The sequence below is a fragment of the Tenrec ecaudatus genome, chromosome 4 (assembly GCF_050624435.1).
Source record: "Tenrec ecaudatus isolate mTenEca1 chromosome 4, mTenEca1.hap1, whole genome shotgun sequence".
Taxonomy (NCBI): domain Eukaryota; kingdom Metazoa; phylum Chordata; class Mammalia; order Afrosoricida; family Tenrecidae; genus Tenrec; species Tenrec ecaudatus.
In genome coordinates this window covers 39116549-39135748 of record NC_134533.1, presented here as the reverse complement: position 1 = coordinate 39135748, position 19200 = coordinate 39116549, and the positions used below count along the sequence as shown (strand labels likewise).

Genomic DNA, 19200 nt, shown 5'->3' with positions numbered 1-19200 from the left:
ATAGTATAATAAAGGAAATACAAAGGCTTTGGCATGGTTTTTTACAATCAACAATGATTAATTTTGATATGTAGTTGTGAACAACTTCAAAACACTTAAGTTTAAAACTCTTGCAAGCACTTTTAATTGATTAAGAATGAATTCTAGATGCACAAAATGATTGGACTGTGAACAGTAACACAACTATATCTAAGAACAATTAACTTTTGCTGGCCCAAAAGAACCGTATGATTGCATGGAAATGTGTATAAAACAGCTATAGAGTATTCTTGTCAAATATAAATGAAATTAACTTTATTATAGAAATCATTCGGAGGATTTCTAGGGAAGACAAATACTTACATTTTGACATAAAACAAATTGTATTTTATCGAAGACACAATCTACCTTTTAGCTTTAGCTATCAACTTTTTTTCATCCTTGAATTTATATCTTACCCCCTTTTTTTTTTCTTTTTTGCACATAAACTTCATCTGTTAACAACCTTTGGAAAACCAACAGATATTTCTCACATAAATCTAGTGCATGTTGTTCCAGGTTTAATTATATGCACAGGAATGACATAAACTTGGAACCTCGGTCCATAAACTATGAACAGATGGGTAGAAGTATTCGATATATCTTGATAAATCTCAAATTCGTGGCAGAGCTTGTGGGTCATGGATTCTTCCTCTTTTTTTTTTTTTAAACAACTTCATGACCAACATCAAATGTCCATCCAGTCTATGTTGGCTTTGTTGTTGTGTTGTTTTTCATTATAACATACAAATTCCCATTTACAAATAATACACCAAAATGAATAAAAGTTTGGATACCAAAATGAATATTTGTTCCAACTGATATTGCGCCTTCTGTACACAAAGGTCCTTGCATCCAGTCCATTCCCCAGCGGTACTATACAGGACACAGTTTGCCCAACTGAAGCGCTTCTAACAGCCCATCCTTTTTCTTGCCTTCCTGAACGCCCACTGCTGTGTCCACAGAGTCACTGACTGAATTAACACAATATTCCTTTGCTTTTTTTTTTTTTTACTGTAATCTTGGCCAATATTGAGACATATCAGGTTCACTTCCAGGAACTTGGACTGGAACTGACACACCAGGGGAAATGAGGCCTAGAAGTGGGTGAAAGAAAGAACCATGTAGACAATCCTTCTCAGAGACAGACATGGCGTATAAATTTGTAGATTTTAAAAAAATAATAAAATAATCATTTCTAAACTTATATATATAAATTACTTCAAGCATTATAAACAAAGGTAGCCCCTTCAGAAACTAGACAATGTTATTTATATAGTTATATTGAATCCCAAATTCCCACCCAAAAGGAAGCGGGTAAAAACAACCTCCACTTGTTTGTGTGTTTGAAATGTTAGCAATGAAAACCAACGTGGTGCTTCTTGGTTTGAATGCAAGGCTTAGAGAGGAGAATCAGGCAAGTAGAAGTCCCTTCTCAACAAACAGGCACTTGCCACAGCCCAGTGGGCCTTGACTTTAGCTAATAATATGTCCTCTGAAAGCTGATAGGCTCAAGTTTTGTTTTCAGATATAACTTCTGTGACCCGAATCGGGGAAAATGACTCCCCTACCCACCCACAATGGGGTGTCAACTTCATAATGAACCTGACTGCTTTCCCATTTTAATTCTGAGTGTTTCCCCAAAGAAGCTGAAGCATACCCTCACACAAAGCCAGGGGAGTCTTATGAGGCTACTTTGGAGTGAAAGGAGATCACCTGGCAAAAGAAGCTGTAAAGGCCACTTCTGCGCAGCCTGTGGAGAGCAGCGGCTCACCTGTTGAAGTGGTGCCGGAGGTGCCCATTGGCTGACTGTTCATGTGTGTCTGCATATGCGGGGGGGTGTAGGTATCATAACTCCGCCCATTCACTGACGGACTGGTGGGCAGCATGCAGGAGTAGGAGGAGGTCTGACTGGGGACTGGGGGCTGCAAGGAGAAAGAGACACAAGTAGTTACTACAAAACGCACCACAGAGTCCCCAGGCCCAGGAACTCTGCCACCATGTTGGCATTCCCCACAGAAACGCTTACAGTCCTCCCGCTGGCCACAGCGATAAAGTTGCCCCCCACCCCAAACTCCAAAAGCACTGGAAATTCAGGCAGCTGCTCAGTTAGCTGTGGAGCTCTTTGATTTATCCATGAAGCTGGTGGGATTTTAATCCATTTTTATCTTGGGTTTCTGAGGTCAACTTTAGGGAAACTGAGGCCTGTAGACTTCCATTGAAACATACCCATGTCCCGAGCCCAGCAAATGAGAGGGACGGGGAACGCACTCTAAAGCTCTGCTGGGGGCTTTGCAAGACAGTCCCTCATGGCTGCGCTCATGAGATTCGAGATTCTTTGAAGAGGCAAGCCCACAAAGACCCAGATACACTAAGTAGGCTTGCCAGTATCCACAACCAGCCCCATCCTGTGCATCAGCTGTGGCTTCCTTCCACAAAACCACAAAACCTCCAAACTCCCGGCCATTAGGTTGACTCGTAGAGACCCTGTCGCACAGAGCAGACCTGCCCCTGTGGGCTTCGGAGGCTGTGGAGCTTTCCGAACACAGAAAGCTTCGTCTTTCCCTCCCGGAGAAGCTGGGGGTTCCCAAAAGAACCCAGATGGGGTTCTTTCCATAATATTGCTGTTGCTGCTGCTACCCTCTCTCTAAGTGTGGAGAATGGCAGCATTGAGGAGTTAAACCTTCCTCCTAAAGAAGGAAGAAACGGAACAGATCTGGAACAAAACCCCTCATGAACTCTCCTGGGGCTATGCCAGCCCAGCAAAGCTGAGATCCTGGCAGATGCGTAAAGTCAGGCATGAGCGAGAGGGGTGCACTAGTGAACTGTGCAAAGTGGAGAACAGGTCAGCACTCTTGGATCTGCATGCTCACAGAGAGTTGCACTTTAGAGAAGGGTCAAAGGAGGAAATCCCATCCTTGGAAACAAAGGTCAATGATTTGGGACAATGAGATGATTAGACTGACTGAGTCTCTCACTCTAAAATACAAAACATGATGTGTTTTAGAATCATCAAGCATGTTCATCTTCTTTAAGCTTTTAGAATGTATTTGTTTTTCAAATCACCCAAACTGGGGGATTTTAAAAAGTCAACACTTGAAATCAGCTGAAATCCCCATACAGCTGTCGATATGTGGGAACAATCTTAGTTTCATCAAAGCATCTATTTGATTGGTTCCAGTTTTTTTTTCTCCCCCTCACACAGATTTTCTTCCAGTCACAAAAGCCCTGATGTTGCTACAGCTTATGAAACTGAACAAGACAGACACTCTGTGACCTTATTCCAGTGGGACGATATCTGCTAACAGCAGGTTCAAAGAAGCAAGCAGGCCCGGAGGGCCCTGCCAGAATTTCAGTTTGCATTTATGTTTACTTCCCACAATCACTTCCTCTAGGCATCCTTACTCCTGGAAAATTCCAAGGCAGTTACAGTAACACCAACCAATGGATTGTTAAGCCTTTAATGTACATCAAGTGCAATTTGGCTAATAATATCTAGATGCAATAAAAATAAAATCTGAACTTGTTTATCGGGGGGGGGGGGGCTTCAAAAAGTCTGTGGAAAACACAGATAGGAAGAGAACAACAAAATCCCTCATCAACTCTCCAGACACACAGCGCCATGTGTTTTTCTAAAGCATGAGTCAAAAAGGAAAAAATTTTAAAGGGAATTCTTCCACAACATTTTTGGAACCTTCTCCTATAGAGCTGCTCCTATGTATGCCTGAAGCCTGTGAAACATTCCTTTTGCTGCTGTTTTTTGTTTTTGTTTTTTTAATGAGAAATCCAGCAAAGGGCATCCAGTGGAGAAAGTATCATCTATCTAATCCCCGAAGTGGCTCCAGCAGGGGCTCAGGGTGGCCAATCTCACGCCATTGGCCACCTCCATTGTTGAGCACACAGGAGTCCTGGGGAAGCTGCTGCCAAAGGTCCTCCCAAAGGCAGAATCCATCCAGCACCGCCCTACCCTCCTTAGACAACTTGTTAGGAAGAAGTGGCCTAACGCTGAGGGCAGGAGCAGGGCCTTTCTGCCGCGTAAACAGCATGAGCACTTCCCAGCAGCCTGGAGTCCCACGCACCAGACACATATGTTACACTCCCAGCAAGTATGTTCTAGCCCTCTTTTTGATCTAAGCTGCAGAAAGAAAATTAGCATTTGTACTGTCTTAAATATTTCCTACAATGTAAACAGAAATCCCAGGTTCCATGTGTTTTTCTTCGTCACCATCTTATTAACCCTTAAAACTATCCAAAATACACACAATACTTATGTGTTTACTAGTAGAAATGCAAAGAACCCTACGCATAAGACGTAAGCTATACCTAGCCTAGCAATGTGCCAGCATTCTGTCCGTTTTCTGCTACAAGTTTCATTGGAAGCCAAAACATGCCCCACTCCCACCTGACATGATGCGAGCTAGCATCCTCTGTAAGCAAAAGGCAGATGAACTTGACCGAACAAGTCATGAATCAATCAATCAATTAAAAAAGAGATTGGACTGACTGTTTTCATTGCAGACTTGACTGGTCAGGCCATTCACTGCAGTGAGAAAGGGTCTCAAGGGGCACACCCAGCCAACCAAGTCTGCCGGTCCCAGCTCACTCCTCAGCGCACCTCCCGGCACCTGCTAAGCAGACAGCCACCAGCCTCACTTACTTGCATAGGCAGGTTGTTTGCCATGGTGAAGCTGGGCATGGGCGGCAGAGCGCTGTACGTGTTTGTGAGGGCTGTGTCTGTCCGGCCCAACATGGAGCCGGAAGTGAAGGAGGAAACTGCCGGGTGGAAGATACAAGAGAGAGAGTGTCACTGTGACTGTCGGGGCCAAGTTTAAACACAGTCGGCAGTAGCTGCCATAGATCATCGCATTACCAGGTGTAGTGGGTTGTGGGATTGGCTGGTAGACACTGGTGCTGAAGCTGCTGCTGATAGGAATGTGGCTAGGTGTGTTGCTGGCCTGCCTTCTCTGATTCCGCAGTTTTTCTTCTCGTCTCCACTTGGCCCTTCGATTAGAAAACCATACCTGCAAACCAGAAGGACCAGGTTAGCCAGACCCCTGGTAGCCCTGGGCTCACCCCTGGCACGTCCACCGCCTTCCCCAACCCCTTCCCATGCCAGAAAGTATTTAGCAGACTAGACCTGTGGCCATTTATATAAGTAAAGGTGCTCACAAGGAGCACCTTGGTCTCTAGAAAAGGCAAATGAACAGAATCAAAGAGCTTGCAACCACCAGGTACCTGTATTCTTGCTTCAGGCAGATCTATTTTAGCCGCTAGTCTTTCTCGGGCAAACACATCTGGATAGTGGGTTCTCTCAAACTCTGAAAGAGCAAGTGCATTTGTCTGTGTTGTACCACAGCTAGACAAAATGGCTCTGGCTCAAGCTGGCCCCCCCAACCCCATTTCCATCATCTTAGAAAGGTTCCGGCTAGTAATGTTGACTCTACTTGGAAGCGTTTTCCCAGGAGAACCAAATTAAGTTTCCTTCGGAATGACATTTGAGGACCCTTTCTGTGGCCAGAATAAGTCACCTTTTTTTCCCCCTCTCGCTCTAAGAAGTCAGACGTTGAGTCTTTGAACTACTGATACACAAAAAGAAGAAAACACATGTGGGGGGAGGGGAGAGGAATGGAGAGAGAAAGAAGGAAAAAAGGGAAACCACTCTATTCAATGCTCTATGCAAAGGGCCCTGGTCAAAGTTAGCCCTTTGTACGGAGGACGTGGCATTTACTTTGATTTACTACTTGTCTGCTTTGAAAAACTCCATCACCTTTCTCCAGGGCCTCAATTTGCTCCTGGGTAAAAGATGTTCTATTTCTTTGCAGCTTCCGCTTCAGCTGAAGTCGCATTTGAGCTTCATCTGAATCTTCTCCATTGGAACTGATGGAGTTAGTGTTCTCTCCCCCTCCTTCTTGTTGCTGGCAGCCATCTGGAACAAAAAGGATGGGATGGTAAGAGCTGGAGCCTGGAAAAGGGGCCTGGGATTGCCATCCGCATCCTCAGCAGTGTAACCTGCGAAACAGTCCTAAGGTGACTAAGGGTTGGCCTGAGTCTTTCAACGGGCGGCATTCGACAGCAGACCTGACCTGACCACCCTGCTCTCTGTGTGATCTTCTCAAGACAGTGCCACACAATCCCCACGCCCCGTGGCATGTCTTTGAACAGCAACAGCAAGCGCTGGAGTCCCTAGCTAAAATGATTTCTCAGAACTACCCCGGCCTCCCCATGTGGCTCACCCCGTTTCCTTTCCCTGCAGAGTTTATTTACCTGTGTCTGTGTTGGAAAAATAAGAGAGTGATGTTCAAGATTTCAGCTGATCTATAATCAGTAATTCCTAGCTAATCAATTAAATGTTGATAGGTTTGGAGAAAATGCTATTAAGAAACCAAACCAAGCTTGTAATCTTTTTTAAAAAATATTTATCTAGTTTTTATTTGAATTCTGCACAGTCAATTTCATTTTAAAGGTTGTGGATTTAGAAATGCTCGCATTGTTCTGCAGTTTTATTCAACTATTGTGTGAGTGCGCTTCGCCTTGACACCTATTAAGAGCACAGCTGTAATTATGTCATCACCAAGAACAGGCTATAATTGCTGAAAATGGAATTTTATATTTAGATAAAAGGACTGTCCATTCTTTGTAATGTGTTGCACCAGAGAAAAGTAAGATTTCTTTTAAATTTTTAACGTGTAATTTTAAAAAAGAAATAGTAGAGAGTTCACTAACTAGCTAAATATGCTATGCTGCAGCTGAGTCCTTGGCATATCATTTAAGCAGTACATTTTTAATTAGGGCATTTCCACCACTTTTAATGTAATTTCTATCATTAAACAGGGGAAAGTTTTATTGTTTTCCATTGGCGCTTGGAGGGCGAGATGTGCAGTGGGCTAGCTTTTTCTCGCAAGGCTCTCCAGACGGAAGGACTCATCCTGGGCTCCCTGAGCTACTCCAGGCTGGGTCCTCGGTCTTGGGTCCTCAGAGCCCATGGACACCACCACCACCACCCCGCCCCTCTCATAGCCAGGCGGGGGGAGCATGGGGCCTGCCGGGGAGCATTGGTGGGAATCGACTTGTCCAGGAATATCATTTATAACCAGAGGACAATAGGCAATGCCTTCAAAGAGTTCAGGGAATTGTGACAGGATCTAGTGGGATCCTTTCAGGAACTTTGAAATGTTTTAAAACCCCAACGTTCTCCCCCATTTAAACAGTTGGATTCATCGGCACTGGCCACCATATGGGCCCTTGGAGATCTATTGAGATGACCACCAACACTTGAATAGAGAGGGGCTGCTTTTCAGGCCGCACAATGCCCCGCGAGTAAGGGAAACTATTAAATTCCTGGGGCAGGAGCGTTGGCAAACTTTCGTGGGCAGAATTTTGAGGCCACAATGAGCAGGGACAACAAAAGGATTCTCTTGAGGCGTGCAGCGGGCCACATTGTGTTACAAGGAGCCCAGTCAACAGACTTTTCAGTGAAGTGTGTTAACCCCTCTGCTCTTCCATCATTAATCACTGTCCGCAGCGCGGGCGCCTCAATGCTATTTAGGGCGCTTGGCTGGGAGGTTAGGGGGATGGGGCACGGAGGGGAGACCATGAGGGAGGATGGGGACCAGGGCTAGAGGCTGGGGCTGAGGGTGGGCGGGCATGGGGGTGGGGTGAGGGTAAGTAGAAAGGAAGAGACCAGGGTGGGTGGGACAGAAGAACAGGACCTAAAAGAGAGAAAAAGAGGGCTTCAGAGATGAGGCCAGCGAAGTATCAAAAGAAAAAAAAAAACAGAAAAGAACTCGGAGAGCAAAAGAGACCTGAGGCTTTGGGGGAGAAAGGGAGAGAGGAAGAAGAGGAGGAGGGAGAGAATATTAGGGTGAAGGTTGTGGCTATCCTTTGAGTTGGCTTGCGCCCCATCAGAAAGGGGGGGTGCTCCTTAGCTGGTGGCCACAGGAGCCACTGTCATGTGGGGACGCTAGTGTCGCGCTGAGGTGTGGCTCCAAGTTTCAAGGTGACTTCTCCAAGTGATGAAGAGCGCAAACCTCTGCCATGGAATTGCTTCTGACTCGGGTTGACCTTATAGGATGGGGCAGAACTGCCCCTGTGGCTTTCCGAGAGTGCAGACAGCCTCATCTTTTTCTCCCTGCTGGTGGTTTCAACCTGCTAACCATGCTGTTAGCCAGCAGCCCAACCCTTCTCCCACGACCGGAAAGGGATTTGGGGAGGAAGAACACAGGAGCTCTCCTCTGGCGTTTTATTGTGATCTAGGGACATGTTACAACTGGCTCTTCTGACAGCTTTGGCGGATTCAAAAGACTGGTCCATCATCACTTTTGGAAAACACAAAATTCTGCCACTGCCTGGCATCTAGGACCCGGGGCGAGGAGGCAAACACATACACACACACTTAGGTCACTTCGTGCTCCTGCTATCCAGGAGGCTGGCCCCATTACAGACCCTCTCCTGGCACTATTCGACCAGGCCAATTAAACCAAGCTGGTATCCCCCTCAGAAGAACCTTCAGAGAGGGCCGTCTCCGCTCTGGTTCGCTCCTCTGACACTTCCTCACTTTCCTAAACTGTGGACATACGCTCGCGTGCGTTGCACACACACACACACACACACACACACGACCCCTGCACTGACTGGAGAACTGACACTAATGGCTAGTGAAGTCAAGGAGGAGGGGGAGGGGCGAGCTTGATTTTCAAACCTCTTTAAACACACACACACACACACGTAGAATTAGCAACCAGTACAGAGAATCCCGGGGCGTCAAGAGCCCTCGAAGCCCAGGCAGAGCGGAGAGATCACACGCCATTCAGTGTGTGCTGCTTTTTGAAGTCGCCAGCGTTTGCAGCGGCGGTGGGGGAAGGTCCCGCTCAGTTGGGACGCCTCCTTTTTTCTCTTTAACTGGTTTATCTTCCACTCTTAGGGCTTTTAACGACATGGAACTAGGAGTTGGATCTCGAATTCCCCACAAGAGAACCCTAAGTGGCAGACAATTAAGATATCTTCTTTAAAAGGCGCCCCCTCGATGCGGAGCAAAGAGGGGGCCCTGCCATGGGCGCCGTCCACCTTGCAGCCTAATCCGCGGGAAGGCGAGCGAAAGTGCCTGCCATTATCCCTGCCCCGGGACCATCTGACGCTGGGGCTGGGATTTGTTTCCTGGAAGAAGGAGAACAGAAAAAAAAAAAAAAAGGAGGGGGGGCGGGGGGGACGACGCTGGGAAATAAAATCATTCCTTAGTTTCTTAGTGTCTTAATCAGTGAGGCGGAAAACAAGCAAGAAAAGATAGCAACCCGGTTGCGGCACCTTTTCAGCTCCGGAGCGCGGATCAAAACATTGCAGCATCTGTTGAAAGGGAGACTGACTAAATCCTATAGAAGGCCTGGGTATTATGGGGGGCGGAGTGCGGGGGGAGGGAGGAGGAGATAAGAAAAAAGTGTCTCCATGATCCCTAAAACCACCAAATCGCTGGAGGATTGGGGCTGGATAGAGTCGTCTCTTGTTGTCAGCCCACCACGTCGTCACGATGTTATTCACGGCCGCCCGGCGCCGATCAGATGGAAACCATATTTGTCTCCCTCTGAGACCTAACCTCGCCTTATGCTTTCGGAGTAATGGACTCTTAAAGCCCAAGAACGGCTTCCCGGGGCGGGGAAGGGGGCCAAGGAGGGAGGGGGGACTCCCTGCGTGTCAAAGGCCTGCGGAGCCCCGACGGCCCCACGCTCGGCTCCGCGCGCCTACTGCTGGGGGGGGGGGGCGGGGGGGGACGCACAGCGCAGAGCACGGGCGCTGGAGCCCCTGAGTGTTGAGTGGGGCTTTTAGGGAAGGGGCAGGCGGAACAGCGATCCAGACTTTCCTAACACCCTGGCATCTAAACGCCCCAGAACGGGCGCCATCCCCAGCCCTAGCCGTCCCCAGCAGGCCTCTGCGCCCCAGAACGAAAGGCTAAGCCAATGGAGCACCGGCGCTGGTGAGGCAACGCGGCTGACAAAGTGTCAGCCCGCATCTGTGTCTCGCTCCGCAGCGGAAGAGGGGCGTCCTCCTCCTCGGTGTCCCCAGTCACTCTGAGGTCTCCCATCCAGGAGGCCAGGAGGAGGGAGTTCCTGGGCTTAGTCTCCCAGTCCTGCGCGCCTCTTTGAGACCCCTGGGACCGTGTGGGCCAGGTCCAGACAGGAAGGAACCCCATGGAGACTTCAGACTGTTGGGGGCAGCGTTGGGGTGGGTGGGGGAAAGGCAGGGGCGCTCGCTCCGACACCACAGAGTACAAGTGCCTGTGTCACTTGGGTGTGTCCCGAGTACACTCGTGGGCAGACTGGGGTTTCAAGGGTCCTGCAAGGTTGAGGTGATCGGCTTGCTATCGGGTGGCACCCTCCGCCTTAGTCGGGGACGGAGCAGCCCCTGGTCGGCAGCAGGCCGAGCCCGGGGTGCAGGCGGGGGTCGTCCAGGGGAGACTGGACCCTGCCCGTCGAGAGGCCTCTGCCGGCTGCCAGGCCGCCGGGAAACAAGAAGCCAGCGCTTTGCTCCCTACCTTCCCAGTGTCCGTCCTATATTGTTTTCTGCACTTAAAACTGACATGTCTAATTGGCAATTGGTGCCGAATCGTGTCCAGAGGTCTCTTGTGGAACATTTCTACAGCTGTCTCCTTCAACTAGACGCTTATTCATGTCGCCTTAATGAGAAACAAAACGTTCTCTAATGAGCAATTACAGAGCGACAGGATTGTTCCCATAACAAATTCTTGCGAGTGACAGAAGCATCCTTTGTACCAGATATTTCGCATACTGTTACCGATTTTCCCTTCGCTAGCCCGGCATGGTGGAGGCGCGGGCACCCCGGGCAGTCCTGGAGTGCACTGATGCCCAGGCAGCCTTAGGGCTGTCCCCACAGCAGCCGCCCCGAGTCCGAGTCCGGAGCCCCCTGAGCTCTGTCTTACTACAGGGAGCGAGGGACTCAACGTCCCATTATCCCGCATATTATCTCCCTGTCATGAGGACAACAAATACCGATTAATCTTTGTAGTAAACTGTTCCCTCTTTTGACCAAGCTACCTGGGGGTGGGCAGGGGTTGGGGAGAGGGGTATCCAACAGACACCTCTGTCCTCCCTTGGGCTCCTTTTCTTCCACCCTTTCTCACAAATCCTGGGGTGTCCCAAGGTCTCAGGTCTCCTCCCATCTCTGCTGGAGCAGCTCCTGGTACCCTGAAGTGGGGCTAAGCCTTCTCACCGGGACTTCTACCCAGCTGCCACCCACCGAGTGTGAGAAATGATGGCCCAGAGGAGCAGGGCTGGTGGGAGACCCCCACCTCCAACACCCCTTCCTCCACTTGGCCCCACATCTAGCTGTTAGACTTCTCATATACACATAATTCACATGTGCACTCATACATAATTTGTCAATTATGGCAAAAAGCAAAACGATACAATTATGTTTACCTTGCAGTCTGTCAGTGTGCTAACTTGTCACACTCCTACAGCAAGGGGACTCTGTGCATTTTAAGGGGAATTTTTAATAGGGCAGCACTCTCACACAACCAACTCCTGACCACACCTCACTCACACACCACCACACTCAGACTCTCCCTGAGGACTTTCACAGCCCCCAAGCCCCCTCCCAATCTAACCAGCTGGTTTAGCACCACCTTCTACATACATCACAACTCTGTGGTGTGTCCCAGCCTTTGGAGAGGGTTCCACTACATCCCCCCCACACCACCACCCCCGCCCAAGCAGGGGGGGAGGGGGGGGCTGGAAGGAGAAGAGATATTGATGGGGAGGAAAGGTTGGGCAGGAAACTATGACTAGGGAGGATTTCAAGGATGGACATTGGGTTTTACCTTGTGTAGGTTGCCCTGGCACGGAAGTCCCTGGATACCAACCAGGCCGGGTACCCCAGCTTCCTGTCTGCCCGTTCAACATCCTTAGTTTATCATACATGCCGTCTGCGCCCATCTGTTGCTTTTCGCTAGCCAGGTTGCGAAGAACTCTGTTTATTGATGATACCTGCAAATCAAACCAAAGTCAAACCAAATGGTAGCATCCCCTGAAGAAAGTATCATCCCATGTTAAGTCCCCCATCTCCACTTGCCCACCCCCATAAAGAATAACCCTCAAAATATTAAAACACTTCCAGCCACCCTGGGGCAATGAATGGCTTTGCAGGGGCTAGGGGGGCATCATAGAAAAAGTGATAATCAATCACATAGGGCAAGGAAATTGAGCTGGGTAGAGCTTTGGGGGAAGGGTGTGAAGAGAGATCCTTCATCACTACCCAGTGGCCCTGATGATCTGACTCAGTGGCTGCTTCATTTTGTTAAAAGATGTAAAAAAGAAATAAGTAAAAGTTTAAACCTATTTTTTAGAACTCTCCCCGCAGCCCCACCTTGTTTTATATGAGGAGAAATGGGTGTTTGGTGCCTAAAGGAAGGTTTAGGCTAGTGGATGGGTGTGGAGGACGCTAGAATATGCTTTTCCTTTTCCTACTGGATTCATGAGCCCTTCCCGGGTGCTGTGTCCTCCGCTTTACAGTATGCAAATGGAGTGAGCAAATCCCCGTATTCAACACCCATTTCCAGATGGTCAAAAAAGGTCAGGGCGGGCCGCACACCTCTCAATACCCCCAGGTGCAGAAGAGACATATGTGGAGTCGGAAGGAGAGAGAGATGGAGAGACAGTGGGAGAGAGGAAGAATGGAAGGAGGGAAAGGAGGATAAGGCAGAAGAGAGCGGGCGGGGTTGTGGGGCTGGGAGGGTGAGTGTTCTCAGTGAACTTACACTTGGTATGTTATCGTTGGTACAGACCCCCTCGGACAATAATCTGTCTCGGATTTCCCAAGCAAAGATGGACGGGCACTCCCGTTTATACTGGGCTATTTTGCTTACAACTTCCGGAGTCGCTACTCTCGGTTTACTACCACCGATTGCCCTGGGTCTGATGGAGCCAGTCTCGTAATACCTGCCCAGAATTTTACTCACACATCCATTGGACACCTGCATATGGGGAAGTGGACAGAAAATCACATTATTAATAATTTCAAGACAAAAATAAAATTGTTTAAGTATGCATTAAACAATGACAAGCTTACGTTTTGATTGTCCAGCACTTGGACTTTTGCATCTGCATGGGTCTATAACACAAAAATATACCTTCAATGGTATGAGAACTTACTGTAGAGCTTTTTTTCTTAAAATTACACTTGTAGCCCTAAAAACTACAAATATGATACTTTCAAACAGTTTGAATTAAAAAAACTAATTTAAGAGTTTTTTTATGAAAAAAACTGTTTTATTAAACACTACCTGGAGATGCATCAAAACGAAGTCAGATTAATTTTTTGTGCTGACTTGGCTTAAAGTGGTGGTAGGCTTTAATGGGCAAAGAGGAAAAATAAAACTAAAATTTTACGATATCTCTTTTAAAAATAAGCCCATTTGGATGGGCTAGACAGGATCCAAATAACGTTTGCCTTTTCCAATCAATCTATGTTCTTCATGAAGATGAAAAATAGCAATATCTCAAAACTCAAGGTAAAGGCAAGATGGGGAGAGGGCAACTGAAATGATGCCAGTGTGTTATTATCACAGTTCATAAACTGTTACCACAATGAATGCCTTTACCAAATGTTGAAAGGTTTTAAAAAAACAGGCACTTTTTTTTTCCTTCAGCAGATGAATTATCTCATGACTGGCCCAGGTTGAGAAAGGGAGGGGAGGATGGTGGAAGGAAAAGGGAAAGAGGAGAGGCAGGGCAGCAGCGGGTGGGGATGGAGGGTCCGGTGGGTGGGTAAAGGTGGGGGTCCATAATTGGCAGCGTTTACAGTAAGAAATGAAGAGAGGGCGTTGAGAGTGGAGGGCCGCGGGGGCGGCGAGTGGGGTGGCGCCAGGAGGATCACCTGCAGAATTCGGGAAATGTCGCACGGCCGGGCCCCGCTGTGAGCTAGCTCTACGATCTTCTGCCGGGTGGAGTCCGGCAGTGGCCGCCCGTTGACAAAGACACCACCAAGCTGATTCACTCCGCTGTGACCTAAAGAAAGGGAGAGGAGAGGAAAGAAGAGGAGGGGAGAGGGAGTAAGAGGAGAAGGAGACAGCGGAAGAGAGGAAGAAGAAAGAAGAGGAGAAAGGGGAGAAGGAGAAGGAGAAAAGACAACCACAATGCACTCTCAGCTCTGCTGCCAACCCTTTGCCAACCTCAGCGATCAGGTTCCTGCTATTGATCAAAGAAGGGCAACTGGACCAAGCAGCCGTGCAGTGCACTGAGGCAGGCAGCCCAGCCCCAACCGGCCATACTCCTGCCCCAAATGGCAGAAGCATCACAGCGTCAGCAGCTCAGAAACATGCCAAGGAGCAAGAGCTCCTTGCCCGCCCCACTGCCGCCATCGCCCCACACCCGCTGCCCCTCTTCATCAAGCTCTAGCGAGCCACTGAACCTACACAGTGCCAACAACCAGACCCCAAACATCCGCCCAAAGACCCCCGCAGCCTCAGCGGCACCGCAAGCTGTGGGTTCTACAGAAACCACATTGGAACGGCCAAGGTCTCTGCAGTATTGGGCCAGTGGCTGCAAATCCGACAACCCTTCATGCGCCCTGAGACGCTAGAGTCCAAACTCTGGTGCAGATCTGGCGCAACCACTCGAATTGAAAAGGAGAGCAAAGAGAAGGAACAACACAGCAAATCCGACCAGTGCACCCCAATCGCCCCAATCGGGTTTCCCTCCACTTGGCTCTGGTCCTGCTTCCCAGCCACCAAGGAAGGTCGCCCAGTGGGGTGGAGGGCACTGCTGACCCGGGCCCTCAGCACTGCGGCCCCTCCGACAGATGACAGTAAAACTCTAAAGGGAGAGGAAAGGGGGAGGGGGGAACACACCTGAGCCCACCTCTATCTCTGCATCTCACAGTCACGCATTTCAATTGTCTAATCTTAGAGATGGGGGAGGGGATTAACACCTCTCGTAACCCCCTGCCTAGAAACTACAGACAAGCCAATAAAACCAATCGCTAATTTCAACTTCCTTCAACCACAAAAAAAAAAAAATCTCCAGCCCACAGCCCTGACTCTAGAAAGCAGACCTCCCGGAAGATGTGGCTCCCAGCTGGCTTGCCTCGCCTCTCCTCTCCTCTCTTCTCCTTGGAGCCTCCTGATAAATTGACTCCAGGAGCCAGTGCTTCTTAGCAATAAATAAGCTCCAAATATAGAAGAGGGGGGAAAATATGATGAGCCTCTCTGACATTTGTCTTTAAAATAAAACTAGCTGCACGTCAAGTTTGAGCTTAATTTCTGGAAATAGGCGGAAGTCGCTCCGGATCATGCATGGAAGGCTAATTGAAAAGATCAGTCGGGGCGCTTGTGGCAGCCTTGTCACTTTGTGACAGTGCTCCGCTCCGGGAAATTGCATCGTCACGACAAACGGGACCTGTGATAAAACGACCCTTTCCGTCCCTATTTGGAGATCACTCAGAGGAGATTGAACTGCAGTCCTTTCCCCTTGGAGGGGAGCCGCGTTTTCAGGGTAGCCAAAGGCTTGGGGCGGCCATCACCAAGTGGGGGGGGGCGCCGACTCTCAACTCGATGAGAAGTGACAGGCGTTGGGGGATCTGGACTGGAGCTGAGTTCAGTGCTAGTTAGGCGGTAAGCGCTGGACCACTCTTCACCAACAGAGCGAGGCCTGGACCTTGCTTCCGGTTTCACAACTCTTTATTGCGGGCCTTGGCCCAGCAAGCCCCAGCTCCTCTTCCAACCCCGGGAGCCCACTCCCCCCAAGAAAGCCCTCCCCGAAAGAGATAGGTGTCTCCAGTGGAGACAGCGACTCTCCAAACTTCATGTCTAGCCCGGGCAATTCCCAACCTACAAATGCCAAGGCGCGTGAGGTCACCCCATGCTAGACCTCCCTTCTCTTATTGCAAAAAATCACAATGTGCCTGCCACCTCTGCAGTCACCGCCGCCGGAGGCTTGCCGAGGAGAAGGGGCCAAGACGCCTCTGCCAGCATCGAAATGGCAGCGAGGACTCGCAGCTCTAAATTCCCCTTCAGAGGTTAAGCCTCAATCATTGTGTCCCTTCCCCAGGGACGCCTGGAGCTCTCTCGCCCAGTGGCGATGATTATGCGCCTAGAATTCGACCGCGAAGCATCTAATAGGAAAACATATGGTGTCAATTTGGATGCTCCGCGCCTCGCGTACACCCGGGAGCGAGCCGCATAAAGCCCTGTAGGCCAGCGCGCGACCCCGCGCCCCTGGGGCCTGCAAGCCAAGCTGCAGCGGGAAACGCTGTGCAGCGGCAGCGCCGCACGACCGACCGAAGTAGCCTTATGAGCCTGTGGCCGCGCGGGGCCTGCGCTCCAGGGGGAGAAGCCAGCCGCCACCGGGAGCAGTGGGCAGAGGCACTGGCCTAGCCCAGTGGATGTCTCCTGGGCCAAGCTCCCAGGCCCTGGCAGGTTCTGCAACAACCATCCACAAACCTCTACACCTTCGCGCCCTTTCCTGCCACTTCATGCCCACCCGCCTGGGTAGCACCAGGGGTCGGTCGGTCAGCGCCAAGGACTGATGGAGCCGGTTCCGAGGAGCCACGGTCTTTGAGGATCGACAGGGAAGGTTGCTCAAAGACCTAGAAGTTCCCACTCGAGTATAAAGAGCCCCTAAAACATTCAGACTCCGCATCTCAACCTGGGCCTAGTTACCCTGGGCCTCCTTCCTAGGCGTCAGGCCAGGGCTCCCACATTCCGGCGTCCCTGGCCTGAGCTGGAAGGTGGACTGGGACTTCAGAGGCCTAGCCTGCGAGAGGAAGCAAGGGACAAGAGCCCAGAAATCAAAGGCATTAGGGAGCTGAACGACCAGGGCCCATGGAGGTTCCGTTGCCAGCGCAGGGTTCTCTGATCGATTCCCGCGTGCGACCCCTATCCTCTTCGAAAGCCCAGGAAACCCTGCTCTCTCTGGCCCAGGAACAGCCCCACAGTGGGAGGTTACCGGCCCCTCCTCCGGGCCCACGGGCCCTTTTCAAGCCTAGGTCCCCCACTCCTCTTCCTTTCTAGGCCCCAGGGTGGGGAGGGGAGGAGCTGCCCTTGGAGTGACTCGGGGGAGGGGTGTCCCCCACCCTACCAGGGAGCAGGCGACATTCAGTCCTCCCTAAACCCAAAGGGGCCTCCTTCCTTCTCCAGCAACTGAGAGGAGCCTCTGCCCCGCCCTGCTCCGGCCCAACCCCTCTCTCTGGGGTCAGAGCTCGGGCAGGGGCGGGGAGGGGGTGTGAGTTACAGGATTTGGGGGTGGGGATGGGGTTTCTCTAACGTAGCTTGGAAAAGTCGGGCAGTTCTGAAGGGCCCAGCCCCTGTTCTCCCAGGGGCTAGAACAGCCCGGTAAAAGTCTCCCCCACCCCCACTCTAGCTGCAGGTGCCATCTCAGGTCCCCGAACCTCCAACCTCTGCCAGTCGGTGAGCCTAGCCCCTGCCCAGCCTGTTCCCGCCTGCCGGAAACCCGAGAAAGACCAGAGGCACTTACTGTTCTGCATGCTGGCGCTGACTGGGGGCCACAGGATCCCAGGAGGCTCGGATATGGGGTTCTGTTAGTAAGGAAATAGGTGTTAATCCAGTGCCTCAGTGTCAGGTAGACCTAACTCACGTCCGGAAGAGGAACTGGGATCAAGGGCAGAGAACACCTCCTTCTTTAGGGACGGGTCCAATCAATGAATCACTTAGATGGACCTCACCTATGGGCCATACAGTTTCATCTGTTAGGTCCAAAATCTACTCCTTGGACTTCAAATAAAATACCCAATATTTCCAATTTTCTGCCCTCTAATCACCTAGAAGTTAACTCCGTAACCAACAGAAAAGATTTCCCACTCTGTTGTCCCCCCTCTCCTTCCATCTGAACTACAGAAAGAAGCGCAACCACTGCAGAACTTGCCTGAAATCTGGGATGTCTGTCCACTCTTGCAATAAAGGGTCTCACACATCTGCGCGACCCCTAGTTAATGTCTTCCCCCTAAGGCAAAACAGAAGGAGAGAAGGGGATGTCAAACTGTGGCTCAAAAGATAGGCCCCCCTACTCTCTGACTCCCATGCTCACTTGCACACTTAGGAGGCCACACTGCTCTGAACCCCTAAGCCCCAGTGAGACAGTCAGGTTCCAGTGACCTCTTCTGCAGTCATTCCTGACCTATCTAAGAGGCTGATCTTCTGGCCTAGGGGAATTGCAGGATCTGATGAATTCTATAAACTACCGAGAACCTTGGAAAGGGGAAGGGAGAGAGCCAGAGGAAGAGTCGGGTAAGGAGTCGAAGGAAGGCAAGGGTTGGGCTCCACAAGACTAACACCTGGAGTTTTGAGGGACAGGGAATCACGAGGAACCGAAACTTCACAGCACCAGCACCTAAGACTGAACTGCTGCAGGGCACACTCCCTCTGTCCTTAAGGAACTTCTGGTGAATTGCTCCGAGGTTCCCAGCACCCCAGCCTCCCATCCTTTTTTCTTCCTTCACCTCCACAGCCTTTCTCAGCTAATCACGCAGGTCTTCCAAGACTTGGAAAGTGGAGAGTCCAACTTTTTCTCTCAAACCTCACTTATGGTGATTAACTTCTCTTGTGGTGTTTAGATCTCTCCCCCCCCTCCCTTTCACTGTACTGTGACACACGCTGTCTACTTTGCCTCACTGCTTTAAAAAGTAGGAACCGGAGGGGGTGAGCTTGGTGGACAAAGCCTACAGACAGCAAACAATGGCTTCTATTCTCTGGCTTTCCCCGACCCAAAGAGCAAAACCCAGTCTCCCCAGGCAGCCACACAGCAGCGCCCAAGCAGAAGCACCAAGGACCCACTAACTCACAAAGAGAATAGACAGACGGTATTCCCTTCTCAAGTCCTGACCCAGTCCAGGTCCCCCAAGGCTTGTCCTCCGACACCCCCCGCCTCGCCCTCCCCTAAAAAGAAGGTTCTTGCAGGGAAAATAGAAAAGTAATTTCTCGTTATAAATATCTGAAGGTAATTGTGTTACTGGTGTGAGTTGTTCGGGGCTGTAAAAAGATACAAGGGCGCCGTGGGGAGCTCAATTGGGAAGAGAGAGTTACAAGAAAGAGCCTATTCAAGAGGTTTGCCAAAAAAAGGGGAGGTGTAAAATAATGAAATAGCCACCGCATAAGTTCTCTCTCTTAAAAATTAAAAGCAAAAACATGCGTTAATTTTCCTGCTTTGCCTAGGGTAATGATTA

At 50.1% G+C, this 19200-nt stretch overlaps 1 protein-coding gene across 8 annotated transcripts; it reads right to left on the bottom strand.

Annotated features, from left to right (window-relative positions):
• Nucleotides 1-1029: 1029 nt before the first annotated feature.
• PAX6 (paired box 6) lies at nt 1030-17505 on the bottom strand. Of its 8 annotated transcripts, none has more exons than XM_075548381.1 (11): nt 17496-17505; nt 13825-14030; nt 13093-13134; nt 12782-12997; nt 11846-12011; nt 5786-5944; nt 5254-5336; nt 4889-5039; nt 4676-4791; nt 1793-1943; nt 1030-1115 (listed from the first exon to the last, which is right to left on the bottom strand). In XM_075548381.1, exons 1-11 carry the CDS (start codon nt 17503-17505, stop codon nt 1030-1032), a joined length of 1386 nt encoding a protein of 461 aa, XP_075404496.1. The 8 variants fall into 8 exon arrangements, with proteins under 8 accessions (XP_075404496.1, XP_075404499.1, XP_075404501.1 ...); XM_075548384.1 differs by having other exon boundaries at nt 13900-14030; XM_075548386.1 differs by having other exon boundaries at nt 12890-12997; nt 13900-14030.
• Between the last annotated feature and the right edge of the window lie 1695 nt (nt 17506-19200).

What these genes read in the sequence shown, in the direction of transcription:
- PAX6 (XM_075548381.1), bottom strand. An exon ending in CCAACGATAACATACCAAGT is followed by an intron (nt 12,012 to 12,781) that starts GTAAGTTCACTG and finishes TTTGATTTGCAG; the next exon opens with GTATCATCAATAAACAGAGT. An exon ending in GCCAGGGCAACCTACACAAG is followed by an intron (nt 5,945 to 11,845) that starts GTAAAACCCAAT and finishes TTTTTGTTCCAG; the next exon opens with ATGGCTGCCAGCAACAAGAA.